Source organism: Mastigoproctus giganteus, chromosome 7 (assembly GCF_048544385.1).
Source record: "Mastigoproctus giganteus isolate SK-2022 chromosome 7, ASM4854438v1, whole genome shotgun sequence".
NCBI classification, from domain to species: domain Eukaryota; kingdom Metazoa; phylum Arthropoda; class Arachnida; order Uropygi; family Thelyphonidae; genus Mastigoproctus; species Mastigoproctus giganteus.
In genome coordinates this window covers 222,383,194-222,404,928 of record NC_143581.1, presented here as the reverse complement: position 1 = coordinate 222,404,928, position 21,735 = coordinate 222,383,194, and the positions used below count along the sequence as shown (strand labels likewise).

The 21,735-nt window shown below is 35.3% G+C and overlaps 1 protein-coding gene across 1 annotated transcript in view; it reads right to left on the bottom strand.

The window, feature by feature from the left end:
- LOC150083715 (cGMP-dependent protein kinase 1-like) overlaps positions 1-21,735 on the bottom strand; it is an 85,545-nt gene that overhangs the window by 34,862 nt on the left and 28,948 nt on the right. Inside the window, exons 6-8 of the mRNA XM_090378160.1 lie at positions 13,245-13,308; positions 3,578-3,655; positions 2,956-3,050 (exon numbers count right to left, since the gene is read on the bottom strand). Coding sequence (XP_090234286.1) covers positions 2,956-3,050; positions 3,578-3,655; positions 13,245-13,308 — 237 coding nt within the window. The remainder of the gene's footprint in view (positions 1-2,955; positions 3,051-3,577; positions 3,656-13,244; positions 13,309-21,735) is intronic.

Here is a 21,735-nt window from a genome sequence, read left to right as displayed (position 1 = left end):
ATCTGGAAGCCTTGGATTTGTAATGCGGTATGGTGTATGCCGAATTACCTAGAATTCTGTGAAATCGTGGAGGCTTGAGTCTGCTATATCCACTGCAACTCCAGCTCCTTGTGCTCAATTACCTAAAGTTCTGTGAAATCGTGGAGGCTTGAGTCTGCTATATTCACTGCAACTCCAGCTCCTTGTGCTGGAATTTCTGCTCTCGGCAGCTCCTGGCGCTGGTATTTCTCTTCTCGGCAGCTCCGAGCGCTGCTGACTTTCCGACAGACTGTGAACAGATGCAGATCTTTACAATGAAGTTTGGACTTTGTCTGAAATTTAATTATATATATATTTTATTTTTTATGTAATCTGATTATTTTTCAATTTGTTCATATCAATCGTTTTTGGTCATGGAAGGTTTTTCCCTCCCTGTACTTGGGCAAACAGGAGAGGGAGTATATAAGAGTACTGCTAAATTATGTATAACTGACAGTAGGGTTGCCACTGGTTGGCTGGGACCGCTTTAAGTAATAAATATCAATCAATATCAACACTCATACATGTAATTTGGAGTCATCTCCCAATCGCGAACCGGTTCAAATATTCTTGACCGGCCCAGCTGGTTGCAGAAAAGCGTTTATGATTCGCTTTTTGATGGAAATATACAACTGCTTCAGCAATACAGACCGGTCTGTAACGCCTAAGTTACATGCGCTTCAACTGGTAAGGCTAAGGCACATGGAAGATATCCATTTCTCTGGTTACCAAAAGATTTCTGCCACGGGTGGCAATGGTTAGCCCAAAGCCACCTAAGTGGTATTCCTCAAATCATAAACGTTTTTCCGCAACCAGTTGGTTTATGCCATCTCTGAGCACATCCAAGATCACCTCCCATGACCCTTTGCGCGAGCACTTCTCCCGACTTCATTTCTCTTTGTTATGAAACGGAAATTATGCAAATGACGTCATTTCCGTTTCGCAAAATCGAGACAAATTGATTTTTACTACCGTCTGAGATTTAGTAGGTGCCGCCAAAGGTGTTTACACATCAAAAACCCTCGGCTCTCGAAAGTATCATAGTGCTTGTAATTACTATTCCCTCCCCACCAGGCAGAAAATTCCCAGGTTCGAATCCCGTCAATGACGAGAGGAACTTTTATGGGTTTTTTTTTTCACTCCGTAGCTAGCTAGTTAATTGTTTTCAGGCGAGGACAGCAAAGTTTTTCTCTCTTAAAATTCGGGTTTTCCGACCAGAAAACATAAGCAATTTATGGAGGCATTACACGTGGGTGAAAAAGGTTGCTCTCGGGAAATCTTAATATGGTATTCTTTTTTATTTTTTTTTTTTTATTTATTAAAATAAAAGCCAGTAAAAATTCGTGGCGAGGGATGCTAATTTTCATCCAGCAAACAGACAAACTGACAATGGAATACATGCAATTTACAGACATGATATACTAATGTTTCATATCCTTTTTAAACTACTCGTACTCTAATATATACATATATTAACCCCGGGGGCTCACATCTGGTGAGTATGGGCTTGGCACACCCAGGGTCCTGAGCTGGATATCATCATTCTTCCCTTTCTTGGTGATTCCCTTCTACTTTTGACTCTCTCTCTCTCTCTCTCTCTCTCTCTCTCTCTCTCTCTCTCTCTCAGGGCTACTCGGGAACTTTTTTTTTTTTCCTGGTGCAGCATAAGCCTTAGGCTTCCTTGCATCATATGGATAATAATAATAATAATAATAATAATAATAATATTTATTTATATTTTGCAGTGATTTTTTTTGTACAGTAATTTTATAAATTTCCCAAGATACCTTTCATCATTCACCATTGAAGTAGCCATTGAAGGTCCAGTGAAGGAACCATACATATTTATGAATGGCTCCTTCACTGGACTCCTGAAAAAAATTTTTAAAAGATTATCGCTGTAAGGTTTTGCAGTATTAAGCCTGGCATCAAGGCCTGATAGCCATAATAATGAGCGCATCACTCTGCTTGGCAGCTGCCGTTGAATATTTAGGTATACGACTAGAGTTCGCTTTCAAAGAAGTATTTATATCTTTAGTTACGCCTATTAGTCATATAGCAACATGTGGAATTGCGATGAGTTTCTTTTTTTTTTTTTTTTTTTTTTTCATATCAGATGGATACTTGTTTATATGGTTAAATTCAAATGCTTTTAGTTTCGTAGTAAAGAGATTATCGGTCCAACCTTTCAGATTCAACAAATTTAATTGGAATTTTGGAATTTTATTTCTGTTCCTTTTTTTTTTTTTTTTTTTAATTTTTCTTGGTGTATTTTCAAGTTTGCCGTTCGTCCACGTGTGCAGCACAGTAGTTATAATCATTGTCCTCTCCACGCCGGGTAGAAGCGACCCAGGATCTTTATGTTCTTTTTCGTTCCCACTCTGTGGTTGAGTTAGTCGGTCTTAGTCCTGGACAGCAAGGGCTTTTCCCCCCCGAAAATACCAGCTTTTCGTCCAGCAAAACAGACAAATCGACCATAGAACACGAACACACAATTTATAGACATATTACACATGGCCAAATGAGGTTTTTTTTTTTTTTATCATATTGCACTAGTTCGAAATCATATGTCTGTACAAGTGTGCGTATGCTCACAGACCGATTTACATGTTGTGCGGACTGAAAAATCTGGAAAAACTCACAGGAAGACCCCACTCCTTGCGCCCCGAGATCACACTAAAATCCCGATTTAATTATGATGAAACAAAACTGTATAATGTGGAATTCGATAAAAGGCGTTTCAGTATTTCAATTGCAGCGCAAGCAATTCGATGAGTTTTTATTTATAAATGAATTCAATTTTCCTAAAAGAATATCTTATACCAGTATGTATATTAATAGCGCTTTACAAAGTTCAATGACAAAGAGTTTTCAGATACAATTTACTGTGACAACTGAAATATCTTTTATCTTTGAGGAGTTTCTCTATAAACTCACCTGAGTAAAGACTGCTCGCCGAAGTAATCTCCTCTTTGGAGTATCCTTATCTGTTCCTCTTGTGTCGTACCAGGGACCTTTTGGGTAACTTTAACCTGAAGATATCAAAAATTCTGAATAAATGAAAACTAAAACCGAGAAGCATTTAATAGAAACAACGTGTGTTAATAAATTTAGTATTCACACCTTTCTATATACCAGTATATAGAAAGTCGTCTGTTAACGAGATAAATCTGATAAGTAAAGTAAGCTAAAAACTGAGTTCCGATTGAAAAAAAACAGAATGAATTAAGAGTTACTTAATTTTTAAATACTTATAAATATTATAACACTAAATATCTTAACTAGTTTAAAACTTATATTTTGTTATTATTAACGGTACAATCTGCCAAAGTTTTGCATATATCATAAAAAAAGGTATAAAAACAAATTCCTAATCAGTAATTCTGATGGCTACTTTGTACTTAAAGTCACCTTGTGATTTGTTCATCTACTACAGCTGAATAAATTTAAGTTTTTCTGTCTGTCTGTCTCTCTCTCTTCAAGAGAAAATCGAGAAACTGTCCACAAAAACTAGCTAATTTTTTAACGAGTGAAAGGTCCAACTTGAAATTTTACTCACCTTGCCGTTGCTAATGATGTAGAAAGTGTCTCCTGTTGCTCCTTGACGAATAATATATTCTCCAGCAGGGAAGAAATCCTAATAGAGATATTAAGAATAAGAGCAATGAATTGTAAACATTGTACTAAATACACATGACGGCATATGTTTCACAATATCTACAGATAACTAAACATCACCCTTTAAATATGAACTTCTGTTTGCAAATAATAAAAAACAGTGCGTGGAATTTCGCCAGTGTACAAAGGCAAGCCACAAAAGTATGCGTGAAGGAACTGTCAACGTTTATGAGAATATTTGGACTCTGGAGAACTTTGAGTTGGGTTGGTGTTTTACAGTAAGTACTAATACAATTGAGGCCATTAGAAATGAGTTTAGCATGTATTGTACGTTGCTCTTTGCTGTTCACGAGATGAAGAGTTGAAAGAAAGAGTTGACGAAGAGTTCACGAGATGAAAGTTTATAGAAAAAAAATTATGTTGCTTTTGACAAGATAAATGAAGTCGATCACGGTGTGAAAAATCTTTAAAAAAAGTTTCTAACCTTCCCTTACCGATGACAGAATTTGTCTAGCCCACCTCGTGCAGCTCGGGTTCTTTCTGAGTTTTGCGACCTTTCTGAGTTTCTGAGTTTTACCAGTGAACGTAATCTGTAAGGTATTGTGCTTATGTTCTGCTAAAAGTGAATACTAAAGGCATCTTACAACCTTACACATGACGAGTAAGGTTATAAGATGCCTCTTACACTTACTGAAAAACTGATAATAATAATTCAAGAGATAGAAAACATCGTACATTGCTACTGGTAGAAAATAAATTCACATACTGTATTTTTTTTTTTTTTTTTAATTTCTTAAAAAGTGTGGGTGAGTAGCTTATTTGAGACCGAGGGGTATTCGAGAAAATACGGTAATATATGGGAAAGCGTAACGAGTGATTTATTGGAAACGCCAAAATCATAAACACAATCACGTTTTCGTCTACGAATTTTGGCGGCGATTTTTCCTAAAAAACCGCTGCCTTTTAAAAAACCATAGCCTTATTCTTTCTTCTGAGAATGTCACCGAACAGATATTGACAATGGTACCACATCGACTACTACTTCACTCTTCCTTCGTGGCAGCTCAAACGAAGTGGCAGGCTGCGATACATTGCAGCCTGCCACTCGTTTGGAGGGTTCAGGGTTCTGTTCCCATCAACATCTGGAGGAATTGCTCAACTCCTCTGGGCGGATGGAACAGGGTTTTCTCCAGTAGTTATGCTTGGTTTTTCGGCACGCACAACTTACAAATCGGCCTGGGAGCACACATTTCTAGAGATAGTTACACATACGGAAATAAGAGATAAGCTTGGGTGCTGTTAAAATAATATACAGTATATAAATACTACATAGCCCACTTGGAAAAAAATGTGCAGCAGGTTAAAGAGGAAGACATAATTCCAATCCTGGGCATTTCGGTTGAAACCGAACAGTTAGCAACTATAATTCAGAAACAAGGTATTGATCCAGAACAAACACGTAGTGGAGAAAAATTCATATTATGCGCCGCCCTAATAACTGCTATACTACTCCTCATATACCACTTTCTGTCACAGTGAAACTGCCTTCTGCAAGTCTAAAATATCTCTCTGTATACGAGAGATATAGGCAAGAGTACAATAAGGCGTCATGTACTCTGTTGCTTTAGTAACTTCATTACACATCGTTGAACAATCGTTTGCATAATAAATGGTTAAATTGTAGCTTCGGTGAACGCCCTGTTCACTCTGCTGCCCCTAGTTGCTGATGACTGGAATAATTTATTTGAGCCATCGGCTACTAAAGGTATGCCATCAATTATTTTTACTATCGTGATACCCAATATCACAAACAAACACGGCAAAGAAACCAGAATTTATTTTGAAGGAACGAATCAAATTTTACTAGGCCTTAATATGCGTTTTTAATTAATTGCTTAATATTATGCGTTTAATAAATATTTACATTTAATGCATTTTGTATTTTGCACAGTCTCGTTTGTAATCGGTGCCACTGTTAATGACGTAAGTTGTCTAAAGATAATGTCGTCTGTGAATTAGCGTTTTGTTGGTTAAAATAAATAAAGCACTGTAAGCTGATATCCATAATAACTGATGAGAGTATAGAATTTAAGATAATTACTTTTCGGTGTGCATGTAAGCTGTATTTAATCTTTCTTTGGAATGGAACTTCTACTAACAAGCGGTAAGACGTTAAGCTATTCTCAGTAATTTTAGAAATACAGTACATGTTACAAATGGCGTGAAGTTTTAATAGCAGTTGGAAGTCACTGCAGGCAAAACAACTAATTATATATTCAGTTTGAAATTAAATTTTACTTTGGCTGTTACTCTGTGACTCCGATAAATACATTTTGATATTGAATACATTTCAATATTCAATATTTCTGTAACCTGTGTTTAATAATTTAAACAAAATAAGGTGCGGTCGCTATTTATTTATTTAAAGAAATCTATATTGGATTCTAAAAAGTAAATTAAGAATAATTACTTTTTAGTGCCCCGAATAAAAGTATTTATATTAAAAAAATTATTTATTTTTCTGCTGTCGAGACAACCAATTACATGTTCGGTTTGAAATTAAATTTTACATTGGTTAATACTGGGTGACTCCATTAAATAAATGTTTTTATTATTCGATATTTCTGTAACGTTTATTTAATAACTTAAAGAATAAAGTGCGATATTTATTTATATATTTAAAGAACTCTGTGTTCTTTAAAGCAAAATAAGAATAAATAGTCTCTTATAATCTTATAAAAACAAGAATATAAGAATAATTGATTAACTACTTTTTATTGATCTAAATAAACGGTGTTTATGTCAACAAACACCTATTCTATTTTTTAACCTAAAAATAACTTGAATTCTGAAACTACTATAGGTTATCTTGTTGCTTCAGACATTTGACACAGTAAAAAAATTAAAGCTGCCAACGTAGGATCGATATACCATGCTGAATTAATATAAAATGTATAATATACAGCACACTATATATAAATTCCCTAGCGTATAAAATAAAAATATTGCAGACTGCATCGAATGCTCAAGAAAAACATACACAAGTTTATATTCATTCTTCTTGATTTACAATGACCTTTAGCAGTAAAGTGAATACCTTTCGTAACCAAGGAGACTAAAGTCTAAAAGGCAGTATTGCTTGTCGATTTATAAAGTGAGAAGTTGTTCCAAATAATCTTTTATATGTCAATCTGTTATGTTGTTATGATTAGTTCAGTGAGTGTTATGATTTGTCCGCAGCAGTCTAGAAAAAACTGAAAACTTCAAGGGAGTGAGGTAGGAACGAGATTTCATTATTTGTGCTTGTGTGTGTAAAAGAGATTTCTACGCGGAATAAACTCACGAGAGAAAAATTCTTGACCTTTAATATAAAAGTTTTAAGTTTCTTTAGTCAGTATATTCTGTAATTTTGAAATAAAATACTGTAATATTTTAATGTGAATCTTTTAAGCTGAAGCTCTATCTGATTCTAAATAGTGCTTAGAAGTTGGGATTTTAATTAATTTTAATACTGTTAAAATTAGAGTTTAAATTTTAATTTAATATTATTAAAATTGGAGTTTAAACTAGCGCACGCATGCGCTCTTTTAAACTGATTAAATAACTCACACATGCGCACTGCGACCCCTTGGTTTACTAAGTGGAACCACAGCAAAACTGGCTCCAGTTTCTAGTAACCTGGAAGTGGTTCCGAAATTTATTCCATCCGATCACAGCTATTTATTTAAACATACATCTTATTACTAATCAAGTAACTTCTTCAGATACTAAGTGTAATCTCAAAAAAGAATGGACTATTATAATTAATGCTTTTTATTCTTCTTTTCTTTTAATCGATTTATCTGTCTCTAATGTTGATTTTTTTCTTAGCACCTTTCTTTGCGATTCTTCGCAATGTCGTGTATTCTCACGTTCCATGCAACAGCCCTGAAAACCTAAAATATCCTTGTTTGTTTAAACAAATTAATAAAGTTAAAATCTAAGGTTCACTCTGTTTATCTTAAAACTAAACTCATATCTGACTTCTTTAAGTTCAAAGATATAAGATCTGGCCCCTGTAAAAAATAAAACAAAACAGTTCGGTTATACTCCAGTTTATGGGTACACCTCCGGAGGAAGTGGCTTCTTATCGGAAAGACAAGGCCGTTAAGGGTTATGGTCAACAATTCGAGATCTTTCAGCTCTACTCTGGTTGCGACTTTAAAACTCCATGATGGCATCTTGAGAGTGCTCACGACTTCAGCAAGCCAGTATTGGCAGATAAATATGGTTAGGCTTTGGATTCTGTTACGCGTCAATCATCTAAGGCTATGAGGCATCCGTATATTGTGTCTATTCGTCAATTTGCAATACAAGGTATTGCAAATTGACCGAATTTTGGAAGAAAAACTCGAGTTTCCGGGGAGAAAATGCAACCCTTGCCTAAGGTTGACAAACTCAGCCACGTTGTGAGAAAAAAAACATAAAAATGTTTGCATCACTGACGAGATTCGAATTCAAGCCTTCGAACTCTACCCGGTGTGGGAAGACAGTGATAATATCCATTGCAGTACTCGCAACGGACACCAACCATGGGCAAGCTTTGCTACTATTAAAATAAATTTCGGCTCGAAACTAATCTGAAATGCATGTCACACTCCAGTCGGATTAATATGTCACCACGTACCTTGTATTGAATATACATATAGTAATAATATCTCGTATTGCGATTAATACTGGATTTATAATGTCCGGTCTCCATCTTAAAGCCGTACGAACAAAACTTGATAGAGAGAAAGAGAGAGACTTTCCCGCATTTAACGATCAAATTCACAGACGTTTAATGGCAGGAAGGTCTATTTTTAACCCAACTTAAATTTTATAGCGCAAAATGCGAGCGGCTATGTGTATTAATAACCTACTATTGTACTATTTATGTTACCATTTGAACTTTATTATTAATTAACGTTGCATTTCAACCTGTTTGAAGTTCTTGATACTGGATTTCATTCGGGCTTAAACTAATCAAAAAAGTTAAACCAGTACTTTAAAGTTTCGCCCAGTTTAGAGGAAAAGCGTCTCTCATCATATATGATGCAGAGAATGCCCATTATCTCCAAGAGACTGGCATACATGTGAGACCCTGGACACACAAGTCGTTTGGGAATGTACGAGGTAAGCTTGTTATTAATCTCCTGATGTAACCTCTTCCTCAGTGTTCCTCAGAGAAAACTAAAACCATTTGGTAACCCAGCTAGCGAACAAACATAATGAGATTCCGTATTTTTCCGTCACGGATTGCATTTCGCATTCGGAGTCTCTGCACATTATCCAGTGTAATCTGCTCTGCTTTGTCGCTCTTTCATCGGTATTCGATCAAAATAACATTTCCAAAGTGAATAGCAGGAAATCGTTGAAAAACAGGAAAGCGAAATATCTGCTGTTTTCCTTTTTTGACATCGTGTATTTGCTCTCGGCTAAAATACTCAGACTGAAAATGCAACGGAAGGAAAAATATTCTTTTTTTTCCAGTAGTGTAAAGTCTATTCTCCTATTCCACACATCTACTTAAAGAATGGAGACCATACGAGAGTTTTTGCGATAATAAATTAAACTTCGTTTGGTGGCACTGTAGCAGCTGATATTAACCAAAACATGTTTGCAAAATAATTTTATTCAAACAAAGAAGTCGGAGACGTTTCTCTACGATTCTGAATCCGAGATATTCCATTCCAGGTGTATAACAGAGTATGTTGCTCGATCGTGTATCGATGTTTTTTGTATGATTTTTAAGAGACCCTTCAAGAAATTGTATGAGGAAACCTTAGATGCCAACATACTGTATATATAATTGCCTTATTCTGAATGAACATTTTGAGGCGCATATACTGTATGTATAAATCACCTATTGTCTACACCATGTCCGTCTGTCCGTTTTCTGCCTGTCTTATATATAGTAACTGGATGGTTATTAAATGGAATTTCATAAAATTTTGTATGTATTTGGTTCTTTTAGAAAGTTTTGTTAAGCCAACCCAGATTTTATCAAAATCGGACAAATAGAAATGTTGCAGTTATTATTTCTTTGTCTGTCCACCCGCACGTAATAACGGGATTCTCAGTGGTGGATTGTCACCAAATTTTGAAATATTTGTGGAGCCGGACCAATTCCATTAAAATTGGACCAATAAAAATTCTGAAATTATTATTTCTTTTTTTCATATCACATAGGCTATCCCATATATTGTATATTGTAGCTGAAGCACTGGATATTATGTTTGTTGCTGTGCGCTGGTTGGAGGAATGAATGAGCAATGTAGCGGATGCGCAGAAACGAAATATTCTCGGTTCGCGCACAAAAGTCGTTGCTTTTGTCTTTTTTTTTTTAATCATAAATCATAACTTGGTACTATTTACTAAGGCGCCTGATTTTTTTTTTTTTTTTTTGATTTGGAAGTTGTTGGCGCATCGGCTTCTGTGGCCATATTGCACCTCCCAAGGTTTTTGCAGTACTTTGATCCAAGCTCGAGGCGGGAATTAAGGCGCCTGAGATGAACGCAATTTGTAGTGAACATGTGGGCTGAGTAGTAAGGAATTTTTATTTTTATCTAGCTATATCTAGCTAAGCAATGTATCGTGCATACATTTAGAAAAGTTTCAGTTTAAAACGTTCGTACTTCCTACTATTAGTAGATACTGGAATCCCGTAACTTATGAACGTAGTATGAACTGGGCCACGTTCACACGACCAGCTCATGCATAGACGTTAAATGATTTGCTGGTTTTTTATGTTTACTCTGGTTTACATACTCAAATTTGAGGTCTCCATTTCAGACTTTAGAACTTGCTAAATTATCATTACAAGTAAATTTCTTTAGTTTTAAGAACAAGATATATTGACACATTTACGGACTGGACTCCCTATGATGCTGAATATATGTGGTCTAAATTAGCGAATTTTTGTTTACCCGCTATTGAATCTGATATTTGAGGTTGTTCATTTAAAACTTTTAGTTCATTTGTGAAATTCTACTGCATGTGCGTTTTTAGTTTGCCATTTAAATAAGCATCGACTATAAAGTTGTTTGTCACCGTACTTATTCGCGTATTTTTAAATTTCACTTTTGCTTATGTCATAAAACAGCAGTGCGCAAAGTTTTCAAGTCGCACTCCCTATTTCATTTCTCTATGAAACGTGCACTCGAGTCACATCCATTACTTCATATTTTCCTGTTTATGAGCCAAAATCTCCGTACTTTCTATAAAAATATTAGCAAAATCATAACTCCACTCGCAATACCAGTCACTCCTCCCTTACGAGGGGAGTTGTGACTGGTACTACTTGCCTTTATCATATGATACAATGGCTACAAAATTTATTTTATGGATAAACTGAATATTTAACTTACCTAGTCGTTAATTTTTATTCTTAAAGAGCAAAATATTCGTATATACTTAGCTACACACAGAAGCTACGAGAAATCCAACGAAGATAGCGATACGTTATTAAACGGAAACGAAAATCACCCAATATGCTTTCATTTCCAGTTAACATATTCGTTCTGAAAGGAAAGAGGAAGTCGTATGTTGCAATGAGCTTGTTACCTGATAAAGTACATTATTCTCGTGGAAACAAACTTGCAACATAGTGAGTTTGCTAAGCTGTCTCCGTATCCTCTCCTCACATAAATTTCAACATATTGTAAAATGATGATTAAAAAAAAAAAGTTATTCGTACTGTATGCTGAGTCGTATTAGCTAAGCCACAGGTGGCGTATCAAATTTTGATTTTCACTTCGTAAAATGTTCGTGTTCGAGCAGTGTACTAATTTTCAAATTTTGTGTTCTATTAAAGCATAAATCTGTTACGTTTTAATAGAACACAAAGTATATAATGGTCGAAAAGTGATTGCCCATCCAACTTTAATAACTGATGTTAACATTGAGACCTCGTCGCCTGAAAAGTGCAGTCAAGAGAAAATATCGAAGAAATGATCCCAATGCGAGTAAAGTTTGTAGAATGATAATGTCCCCACACATAGATAGTGGAAATACACTTTATTCATGGGATCTCCCGCACCACGATTTTTTTCCTTTTTCAGAGGGTAAAACAATTCCTGGAAGATGGTAATTTCAAATATGCTGAAGTGTTGCCTTTTTATTGCTTAATTAATAGGAATAAGACTGAAGCTGAAGTATTACCCTACGAAACCACTGGAAAAATCTTCTTGAGGCATTCCAGGACATAGAAACTGGATGGGTCCAAAAAAAAAAAAAAAAAAAAAAAACGCCTTAACAGGATTTATCCAGAAAAAGCTTTTTCTGGATTGATCGGCGCACTGTTGTGTTAGAACAATTTTGGTATTTACTACTCCAATTAAAAATATTCTTGCATTTTACCTAAGGTGACCAGACGCCCTGGATTATGCGAGACAGGCTCGGATTTCAGTCGTTTGTCCCGCATTGCAAACTGTCCCGGAAAATGTCCCGGATTGGACATTAGCCTCCATACATTTGCATTAGCAAACATAATGCAAATCATTTGCATTATGTTTGCCGGGAACCAATGGTACAACGGAAAGATTTTTTCGGTAGTAAATAAGTCGTGGACGTCAACAAAAAAACAACTCAACTGACCGTAGAAACGCTGAAAGCAATACTACAATTTAAGTGCAACTTTGCTAAATTATTGTGAAGAATTTTACGAAGAAATAATGAAGCAAATAATGAAGAATTATTAAGAAAAATTCACTCAGCGGAAAAATATATATTTAATTATATTAATTATTAATTTCTCCTATTTTATTGTTAAAAGAAGAATGTATTTTTTATTATTAGTATTATTTCACAGAAAAAAAACATAACCTTTTTTCACTAAACAAAAATGAAAGTCGATTAAAAGCATGACCCCTCCAATAAGCGTTTTTTTCCCCTTCTAATAACAACTGTTTTTTTCAGTTCATGTTCTTCACGCAACCTGTTCGTCATGTAGCGTAACACGAGGGGTACCTTTCCTGACTTAAAATGTAATATTTAAAAATTTTAATATTTCTTAATCTCCTATACATCATATTTATTATCCTATTTTTATTTGGTCAAACATCGTTTTTAAATTCAAAATGAAGACAGGTTCTCTACAAGAGAAAATCACAATAAGTTTGTCTGATTTTACGAATATTAGGTGGTTTCGATCACACAAGTTGTCTGTCCAACATGAGGGGTACCTATACTGAATTTCAGTCTTTCTGTGAAAAAAAAAAAAAAAAAAAAAAATTTTTTTTCTTTTTTAGAAGTGTGATATTTTATTTTATAAGTTTAGTTCAAAGAAGTATATGTATTTATTTTATATTTTGTATGTGAATATTTTTTATAAATAAAAAATGAATTTAAAAAATCTATATGTATACTGTTTCTAGGCGGCTGTAAAATCCCCCCCCCAGATGTCCCGCATTGGAATACTAAGGATCTGGTCACTTTAAACATAATAGACATCGATTGATGAATTAGTTCTCTCGAGTAACCCTAATATATGAAAAATATTATTATATACTGTATTAGCTCAGTTATTATTAACACTAGTGGGTAGAAGGGGGAGGGAGAGAGAGAGAGAGAGAGAGATGGATACTTACCACTTCTAACACGTCTGCCATTTTGGCTAACAGTTCATTGGATAAAGTTTGTAATAAAGGCACACTATAAAAAATAAAAACATACGTTTTTCTTATGAGATGAAAAATTTGAACATATTTTATCTTTCCATTTTTAGCTGAATCCAAGAACATTCCATTCGCCAACAGTATAATTAGACTTATGTTTTTTAATCCGTCTGAGAATGCATTACATTAATGAAATTTGGGAAATTGTAATTAATACTGTACCTTGTTTGGCAATACGAGGTAGCGTTCTGAATGTTTTTATATCAGTTTAAAAGATAATAAAAGATAAAAGTGATGATTTAAGTGAATCTAATAATTGTTGATGCTTAACTTGGTATAAAACATGCAGCAATTTAAAATAAAAAAAAATTAAATTAGTTAGTAAAAATTCAGTCTTTTTTGAAAATACTGTCACTTCTTCAAGAACAGTCTGGGAAACAGCTAAGAATGGAAATAAAAATATACTTTGTACTTAATAAAATTTGTTAGATTGCCGTTTTTCTGACTGAAAGAACAGTTAGAAAAATCAGTATTGAAGTTTATTTTATTATTATTTTTTTGACGACCAATTCTGGTCCCAAAATTTGTTTCTATATAAAAATCAGTAAATAAACGATTACATTAAATCATTATTTAATAATTTTGAATTAATGAATTCATTTGATAACTTTGTGATTTAAGATTTGAATTCACTTCTTAATTAAAGTTTTATAAAGATAAAAAAAAATTATTACATTTTACCTTAATAGATTGCTACATAATTTAGTTTCATCCACTACTTTTTTTATAACACCATTTATAACAGTACTCATCTCAGATGATCAAAATATAATTCATGTTGAAATAAATTGAAGGAAAAAAATTGTCACCAAAAAAATGATTCCCTAAAATGTAGATATTTCGATCTATAAATTTAAACCGGTCACGATTTCCATACCTTTCAGTTGGATGATATATTAGCATCACTAAAAGTGTTTTTTCGGAAATTGACAGAGCCATTCTTCGAAAGCTGTTTCGATTTAAGTGTCCGAATTGAAACGACGTCTTTTTAAAGCTTCTCTCGGCAAACAAAACACATGAAAGTCACATGGCGACAAATCTAGACCACACTAATGGTGTTTGAGCACCTCCCAACCCACATCTTTCGAAGCAAGGCTTGAATTGGGTCGGCAACGTGAGTGACGGTATGATCATAAAGCAGGATGATTCCTTCTGTTAGTTGTCCCAGTCGCGGACGTTTTATCTGAGGCGTAGGCGGTTTAAAGTTTCAGCATACTGTCCTAGGTAATGTTGGCATCAGATTCTTTAAAATCTAACAGCAAATACCGCGATGGTCGAAGAAAATGGTTATTAAAATCTTTCCTGCAGAAATCTGTCACTGGATTTTCTTTCTTTTTTTTTTTTTTTTCTGTTCATAAAGCTTCTCAGCAAAGTTTCTTTGCCCGAAGCAGCTAATGAGAAGTATCACAAGCGTGTCCCCCTCCTCCTTCAATATGAACTCACATCATTATTAAGGTCCCCTTAACTCTTGTGCCCCCTTGCTCCAGGGTGGGTACCTTTGTTGCTATACCGAGGATATACACCCTCAGTATAGCGTCTTGATGTTATCATTCTGAGTATGGTTCAAAATGATGGTATCAAGATTCATCGCGTACCATAATCTTATTCGATAATTCATGTCATAAGTCTGTGGACAGAAAAGTGTTCTAGACAGTCACGAAATTAAAACGTAATAGTGTAGCGTTATTTTCTCAAACTATTTCAATACGAGCATTGAAATAGTATCCCGTCTCTTTACTTCATTCATATCCCTTTTCTGATAATATGACAAATGCTCCGATGATCATTTCATCCCATTCCATTTGCAATTTAATATTTCAGTAACCTTGTTCAAGTCTCAACACGAATAATTTCCTTAAAACTCTGAAACTCTTGAACCCGTAGTGTGATGAATAAAACAGTTTCACCTGAAACCCTTTTTTTCATTACACTACTGGTTGAACTGTTACTGGTGTGTTATAATAAACTTGTTTACAATGTCAGTTGTAAACAAGTTTTTGTTTACAACTGACATTGTAAACAAGTTTTTTGTGCAAACCGACCAGTTACTTAATTTCGTATTTGTTTGTTTTGTTTGTTATTTGTTTTTTAGGAACATTAGCAAATTTTATTTTATTTTAACTAAGGCCATATTGCTCCGGGGATATGCGGTTGTCATTCCCTGACCTTTCCGCATCCTCTGTATTTGGTGGGCACAGGCCCGAACCCAGGTCTAATCAAGAAGCGTGTGCTACGTACTGCTGCTCCTGCCCACCTGACTACGGAGGCGCCAGGTGGGCAGGAGCAGCAGTACGTAGCACACGCCCACCTGACTACGGAGGCGCCAGTTCGTATTTAAAATTAACTTATTAAATTCTGATTGATATCCTAACTTAGATTCATAGTTGAGATTTTTCGATTAATATAGGATTTATCTCTGTAGATGCAAAGCTCGAGGCCAATGTTGTCGTGAACAGACATATCCAAGAACGGCTTTGATAATAGATTGTAAATTTGATTTTAGATACTTTATATATTTATTTGAACAAACACTCTTAAAAGGTACTGAAAATGTCTTCCATACTTGTATAGTCTCATATGCCTGGGACGATACATCTTCTTGCAGGGTAGGGGAATTCTTTATGTAAACATGCTCTTTCAAGTTTACGTTTCAAGGTTACGTTCACAATTATCTGCGATGCTCTGCCTTTCCTATTTCAAATCTGCCTGATCACCTTGTGAAATCACTTTTATCCGCATTGCCTCTTTGGTGATTGGTTATCTATACCAACCTCCCTCAGCTTCAGTCAACAGCTTCTTTGTAACTCTTGACAATATTCTATCTCACTTCACAAGCAAATCCCTTAGTCTTCTGCTGATGGAAGACTTCAGTATTAACATTCTTCAAAGCTCTTCCTCTCAAGTGCAAGACCTCCTAGATGTCAATTCTTCCAATGGTTTCTCTCTTCTGACTGACGGAAATATCCCGACTAGAATGGGAGAGTCCCACAATTCCCTTTTTGACTTCGCAATTGGGGAATGAGACTAACCTATGCAGTACTGGGTGCAACTATTTATGATCATCGCCCCATCCTAATGGTAACTGAAAATGAAGCAATTGTGGAAGATATCATGCACATTTACAGGTCTGTCACTCCAGGCCCTGTTATGACCTCCAGCAGTCTTCGTGGGATGGGGTGCTTGCTGCAGATGATCCTGAAATTGAGACGAACTTCTTCTTTGAGCATATCCTAAATAGTTACGAAAAATGCGCATCATATATCAGGAGCCCAGGGAATAAAAAGGCCAAGACAGAAATTATGTCCATTCATCTCAAACAAAATTTGTAACATGTTAAAGAAAAGGGACAAACTTTCAAGAATTGCTAGAGCAACATGAAAGGAGGCAGATAAAAACAAATACACAACGTACATAAACAAAGTTACCGACAGTATTTGTCCGGAGAAAAGGAAATATCATAGTTCCCAACTTAAAGGCATCATTACAAGCAAGGAAAAGTGGACAGTCTTGGACAAGCTGCTATCTTGAAGGAAATCGAAATCACAGAGCTACGTTGGAGATGCAGTTGAGAACGAGGAACTCATTTCAGATGACCAGGAAAAAGCCGCAGCCGCCTTCTGTAATCACTTTATCTCAAATGTGAATAACCTTTTTAAAGACGAATTCGACTCTAGAGAAAATGCAACGAGAGAATCTCTCAAGCACTCAATGAGGAGCTCTTTTTTTCTCGCTCCGCTCTCAGATCAAGAGATTTTAGAAGCAGGACATCAATTAAAAGTAAAGGGAGCCCCTGGCTTTGATGAAATATCTCCTGCTCTGCTGAAGAAGGTCCTTAACTCCATTCTAACACCACTGAAGTATATTTACAATATTTCCTTTCAATCTGGTAACTTTCCGTGTCAATTCAAAAAAGCAGTCATTGTTCCTGTTCCTAGGGGGGAACACTGCAACTCTATCAACAGTTTTCGTCTAATAGTTCTACTCTCAGTTTTTGCAAAATTATTCGAAAAAATTCATGGCTGACTCATAGGCTTCCTGGAAGTCAATCAACTTATCCATCAACAACAGTACGCTTATCGTTCAAAAAGATCCACTGACCTGGTAATTGTTGACTTCTGCTTTAGGATCATGGATTGTCTTGAAAAGGGCCACTGCGCAATAGCACTGTTTCTAGACCTATCTAAAGCTTTTGACTGCATAAATCATAAAATCGTACTCAACAAGCTCAACAATCTTGGCTTGAGAAGAAAAATTAACCTTCTCCTTGAAGACTACCTTACTGATCACCCATTTGTTGTCAAAACAAACCAGTCTTTTTCAGCTATTTCTTATTTCTCCTCAAGGTTCACTTCTCGGATGACATTTCCATTCCGATCACTGATAAAGACCCTAACCAACTTCAACCCAAAATCTCTGCCTTGATATCTGTAATGCATGGTTGGCTTCAAAAGAATCAGCTTATACTAAACCCAGAAAAACCCAAATATGTGGTGTTTAGGACGAAAAATATACCATTAAATATTGATTTCGAAATAACATACAAAGGAAAACAACTCGAAAGGGTGGATGATACCAAGTTTCTAGGAATCTAGCTAGATGATAAGCTGAGTTGGGACAAACAAATGATCACTTTACGAAAGAAGACTTCGTCACCAGCAGTAATACTCGCCCGAGCATCTGCCTGGGTGCCTCCCTTCTCAGACTAGTATTCCTTTCCTTAATACAGCCTCACCTCACATATGAAATCATCTCATGGGGTACTACCTGTTAAGAAAACCTTGCGAGAATCAATTGAATTGTCAATCGATGTTTTCGTTCAATATTAGGCCTTACCTGGAATGCATCGGTGACTTCGAGATATAAGGAAGCAAGACTCTTAAACATCTACAATGCTTTGAAAACACCAAACTTTCATTCACTCTTCAGATCCTTTTTTATAACAATATAAGAAAAAGAAATAACATATGTATAATTTAAGAAATGAAGCGAACCTTAACGTTCCGCTTTTTAGAAAAGCCATAGGTCAGAAAAATATAAAATACAGAGGCGCAAAAACCTGGAATAATCTTCCCGAAAATATCAAAAATGCCATTTCACTAAACCGTTCAAGAAGCTCCTAACCGAACACATCACCAGGGATGTCTGATCAAAATCACCTTCCACTCAACTCCTGAACTTTGCATTCCAGTTTGGAAATTATGTAAACAAGTTGAAGGAATGACTGTCACACTTATTGTAAAAGTATTCACAATGTAATTATAAGTACTGTTGTAAACCACGTGACATATGTGGTTGGTTTTCGAAGGTCTCTGTAATGGAATGTAGAAACATGTCCGATTTATTTATGATTGATCTGTTGAATAACATCAGTGCAATTTGAGATCTGTTTTTATTGTTATCCTTTTCAAAGGTAACATTCCCTAAAAGCCTCTGGCTTATGTGTTCTCCCTCCCTTCTTGCTGTTATCTCCCAGCAAGTATAACACAAAATAGGGATAAATAAATTATCAAGTATCTGCACAGGAAGACATATTGTCAGTTTTAGCGGAGTCTAGTGATCGTGACTACCAAATTCCCTTTAAAAGTACTCGATCTGTGAAAACAGATTCCAATTGGAAGTAGTCGTCGGTACTAACTTCTATTTCCTGGTGCCTTTGTAGTGTGAACTTCACGTTTAAACTGGTTCTGCCCTAATGAATATGATGTTGATTTAAAATAATTCTTCAGAAAGAAACAATGCCGTGCATATCTTGTAATCCATAAACATGGAAGTTGGTAGCTAAAATAAATTCAAGGAAGAACTGGACAAATTTTTGGAGCGAATGGATGGGTGAAATGGGAAGGGGTTTTTTGTGACTGATGCTGTATAAGCTTGCTTTCTTGCATCATATTCCTCTACTAATGCTAATGCTGCTTGTGGCGCCATCCCTACTTCGTTAATAAATGCCTGACGTAGCCCAGTGGTCAGGAGCGAGAGTGCATCGCACGCGTTCCTTGAGTGGACCGGGGTTCAAGCCCGTGACTACTAAATACGATAAATATTTGTATTGACGATTTATTGTAAACTCTACTGACTTGGTTGTCGTGCCGGAGTATAAACAGAAAATTTATTTATTTATTTAAATGCACCATCAAATTTTACGTCTATTCATTTCGAGTTTATAGCAAATATTCAGGTAAACAATCATCCTGTGGTTTGTTTTCTTGCAACAGTAATTGCTATGTTATAGAGCGAGCCACAGAATCGAGGTTACCGTTGTCATCATATCCAATTATTAAAGAGGCCAAAGGATTAATATTAGTTTAGATGTTATTAACATAAATAATTAACAATGAACCAAGGATAGATAGAGAGCCTTGTGTAACTCAATTATTTAATACTAGTCGGAACAATGCCAGCACTTTGTAATTTCACATCAATCTATAAGACCTTATCCTGAAGGATTACGAATACCATAGGTTTGAAGTTTTGGAAGAAGTACAAGATTCACGGAATCGAAGACCATGGAGAGGCTAGTATACACCATATCCGTTTGCTTGCCGTGATCTATAGTTGTAATTGCTTACAGGACCGTTAAAGCTAACAGTCAGGAAAATACCAACCCTCAGTATAGGAAAAGGTCCCGTCTCGCTGTCCCCCTGGATGGGTTCCTGGTTCCGTTCGTTGCCACGCTTTCACATTAACACGACTACTGCGTGCTGCCAGAATGGGTAGGGGGCTGGTAGTAACCGATACCACAAACCTAAATCCACATAATATTTCTACAAGATAAGGTAAGCTAAGAAACATTAAATAATTATTATATTATATCAAATTAAATATTGAATGTTTGCCTATTTCTTTTACTGTAGATGCTTATTTAGGCAAACTGGTTTTCCGTTTAAGATACAGGGATGTACAAGCAAAATTTTTCGGCGAGTTAATGGGCATGAAAATTATTTCAGTGTTAGCTGATTTTCAATTAATTCAGTGGATTTTCACCCAGGATAAAAACAAGGTGAGTTTGAATTTTCTTACTTTTAAACATTTATAGGAAAAATGTTTAAAAGTAAGAAAATTCAAATGTGAAATTCAAATGTGAAAATCCAAGCATGTGAAAGTTTTTGTTTTCTTTACGTCACGATTAAAGAGTGAAGAAATATATTATACACGCAAGCTCGTAGTTTTTGCCCCCTTTTCTACGCAAATTGATCGCTATTCTCCATCATGTGAGTGTTAAAAAAGCCTGGGTTCGGTTCAATGGGCGTTTGCGGGAAGAATTTTTATGAGCTTTTTTCACACCTTCCCTGACTTAGTTCGATATTTGAGGGAGATGCAAGATTTTTTTCTACCGAAAGTTGTATTTTCCTCCCATAAATCTGGCAAACCCCCATAGAATACACAATTCTCAAACATGAATACTGACGCTTCGTGGCAGCATTTCGAAGCTTGTTCTAAAACAATCCAACACAGCCTTTTCTACAAGTGGCATTGCCCTCTCATCTAAATTAGGTAAATAAAACGTGTGGCCAGGGCACTTCACTAATGACGCCATTACAAATATTAAAAACAAAATGAACAGAGATACCCCAAGAGAATATTAAACGAAACAGCTGATAGCGGGTGCATTACAATACTACAGTCAATTTGCACGTTATCTAACACAGGTATTTCGCAGCCCACACAATAGGTTAATGTTTTAATGCGGTAAACAGCTTTTTTTAAAATTGGAGCCAATTTTGTACTCTCGTATACTGTCAGTAGGGCTGCTACCTACACTCTATGTTTCAAATTGTGTTACCTTTTTAAGTTTTTGGACATATTGCTTCATACGTATGAAATATTTTGTCGAGTTTCTTTGGCAGTTCTTTAAATTAAATTCTTTTTTTTATTCATTTTAAAGCTCCAAACCAAAATATGAATTTGATTATTTATTTATTTTTTTTTTGGTAATATCAATTTTTTTTCCTTTTATTTTTGTTTTTTATTTTTTCCCCAGCACGAATTTCTTTCTGAAGTACGTTTAATACAATTTTCTTCTCAAAAAAAGTATAATTTAGCTTCCATAAAATGAATGGTATGATTAATACTTGATTTAAAAATTCAATTAAAACTTTAAAAAAATGTAGAATTTGCATATATAAATAATTTTTTCCCCTGCCCTAATTATATTTCAGATATGCAGACTAAAACACTTTAAGGGTTTAAGCCTCAGTCTGCGAGAGAATTAGATAACATACAAGTTATTGCAAACGCATCATCATATCAGTACGCAGCAAACTCTGAATTAGCAAAAACGGCATTGTTTTAGTTAAATCTCATATTATTATTATTATTATTAAAATCAATTTATTTCCCAAGTAACCTTGGGTCACTCCAGGACGGCTCTGTGCCAGAAGGGTGTGAATATTTACAGACTAAGGTG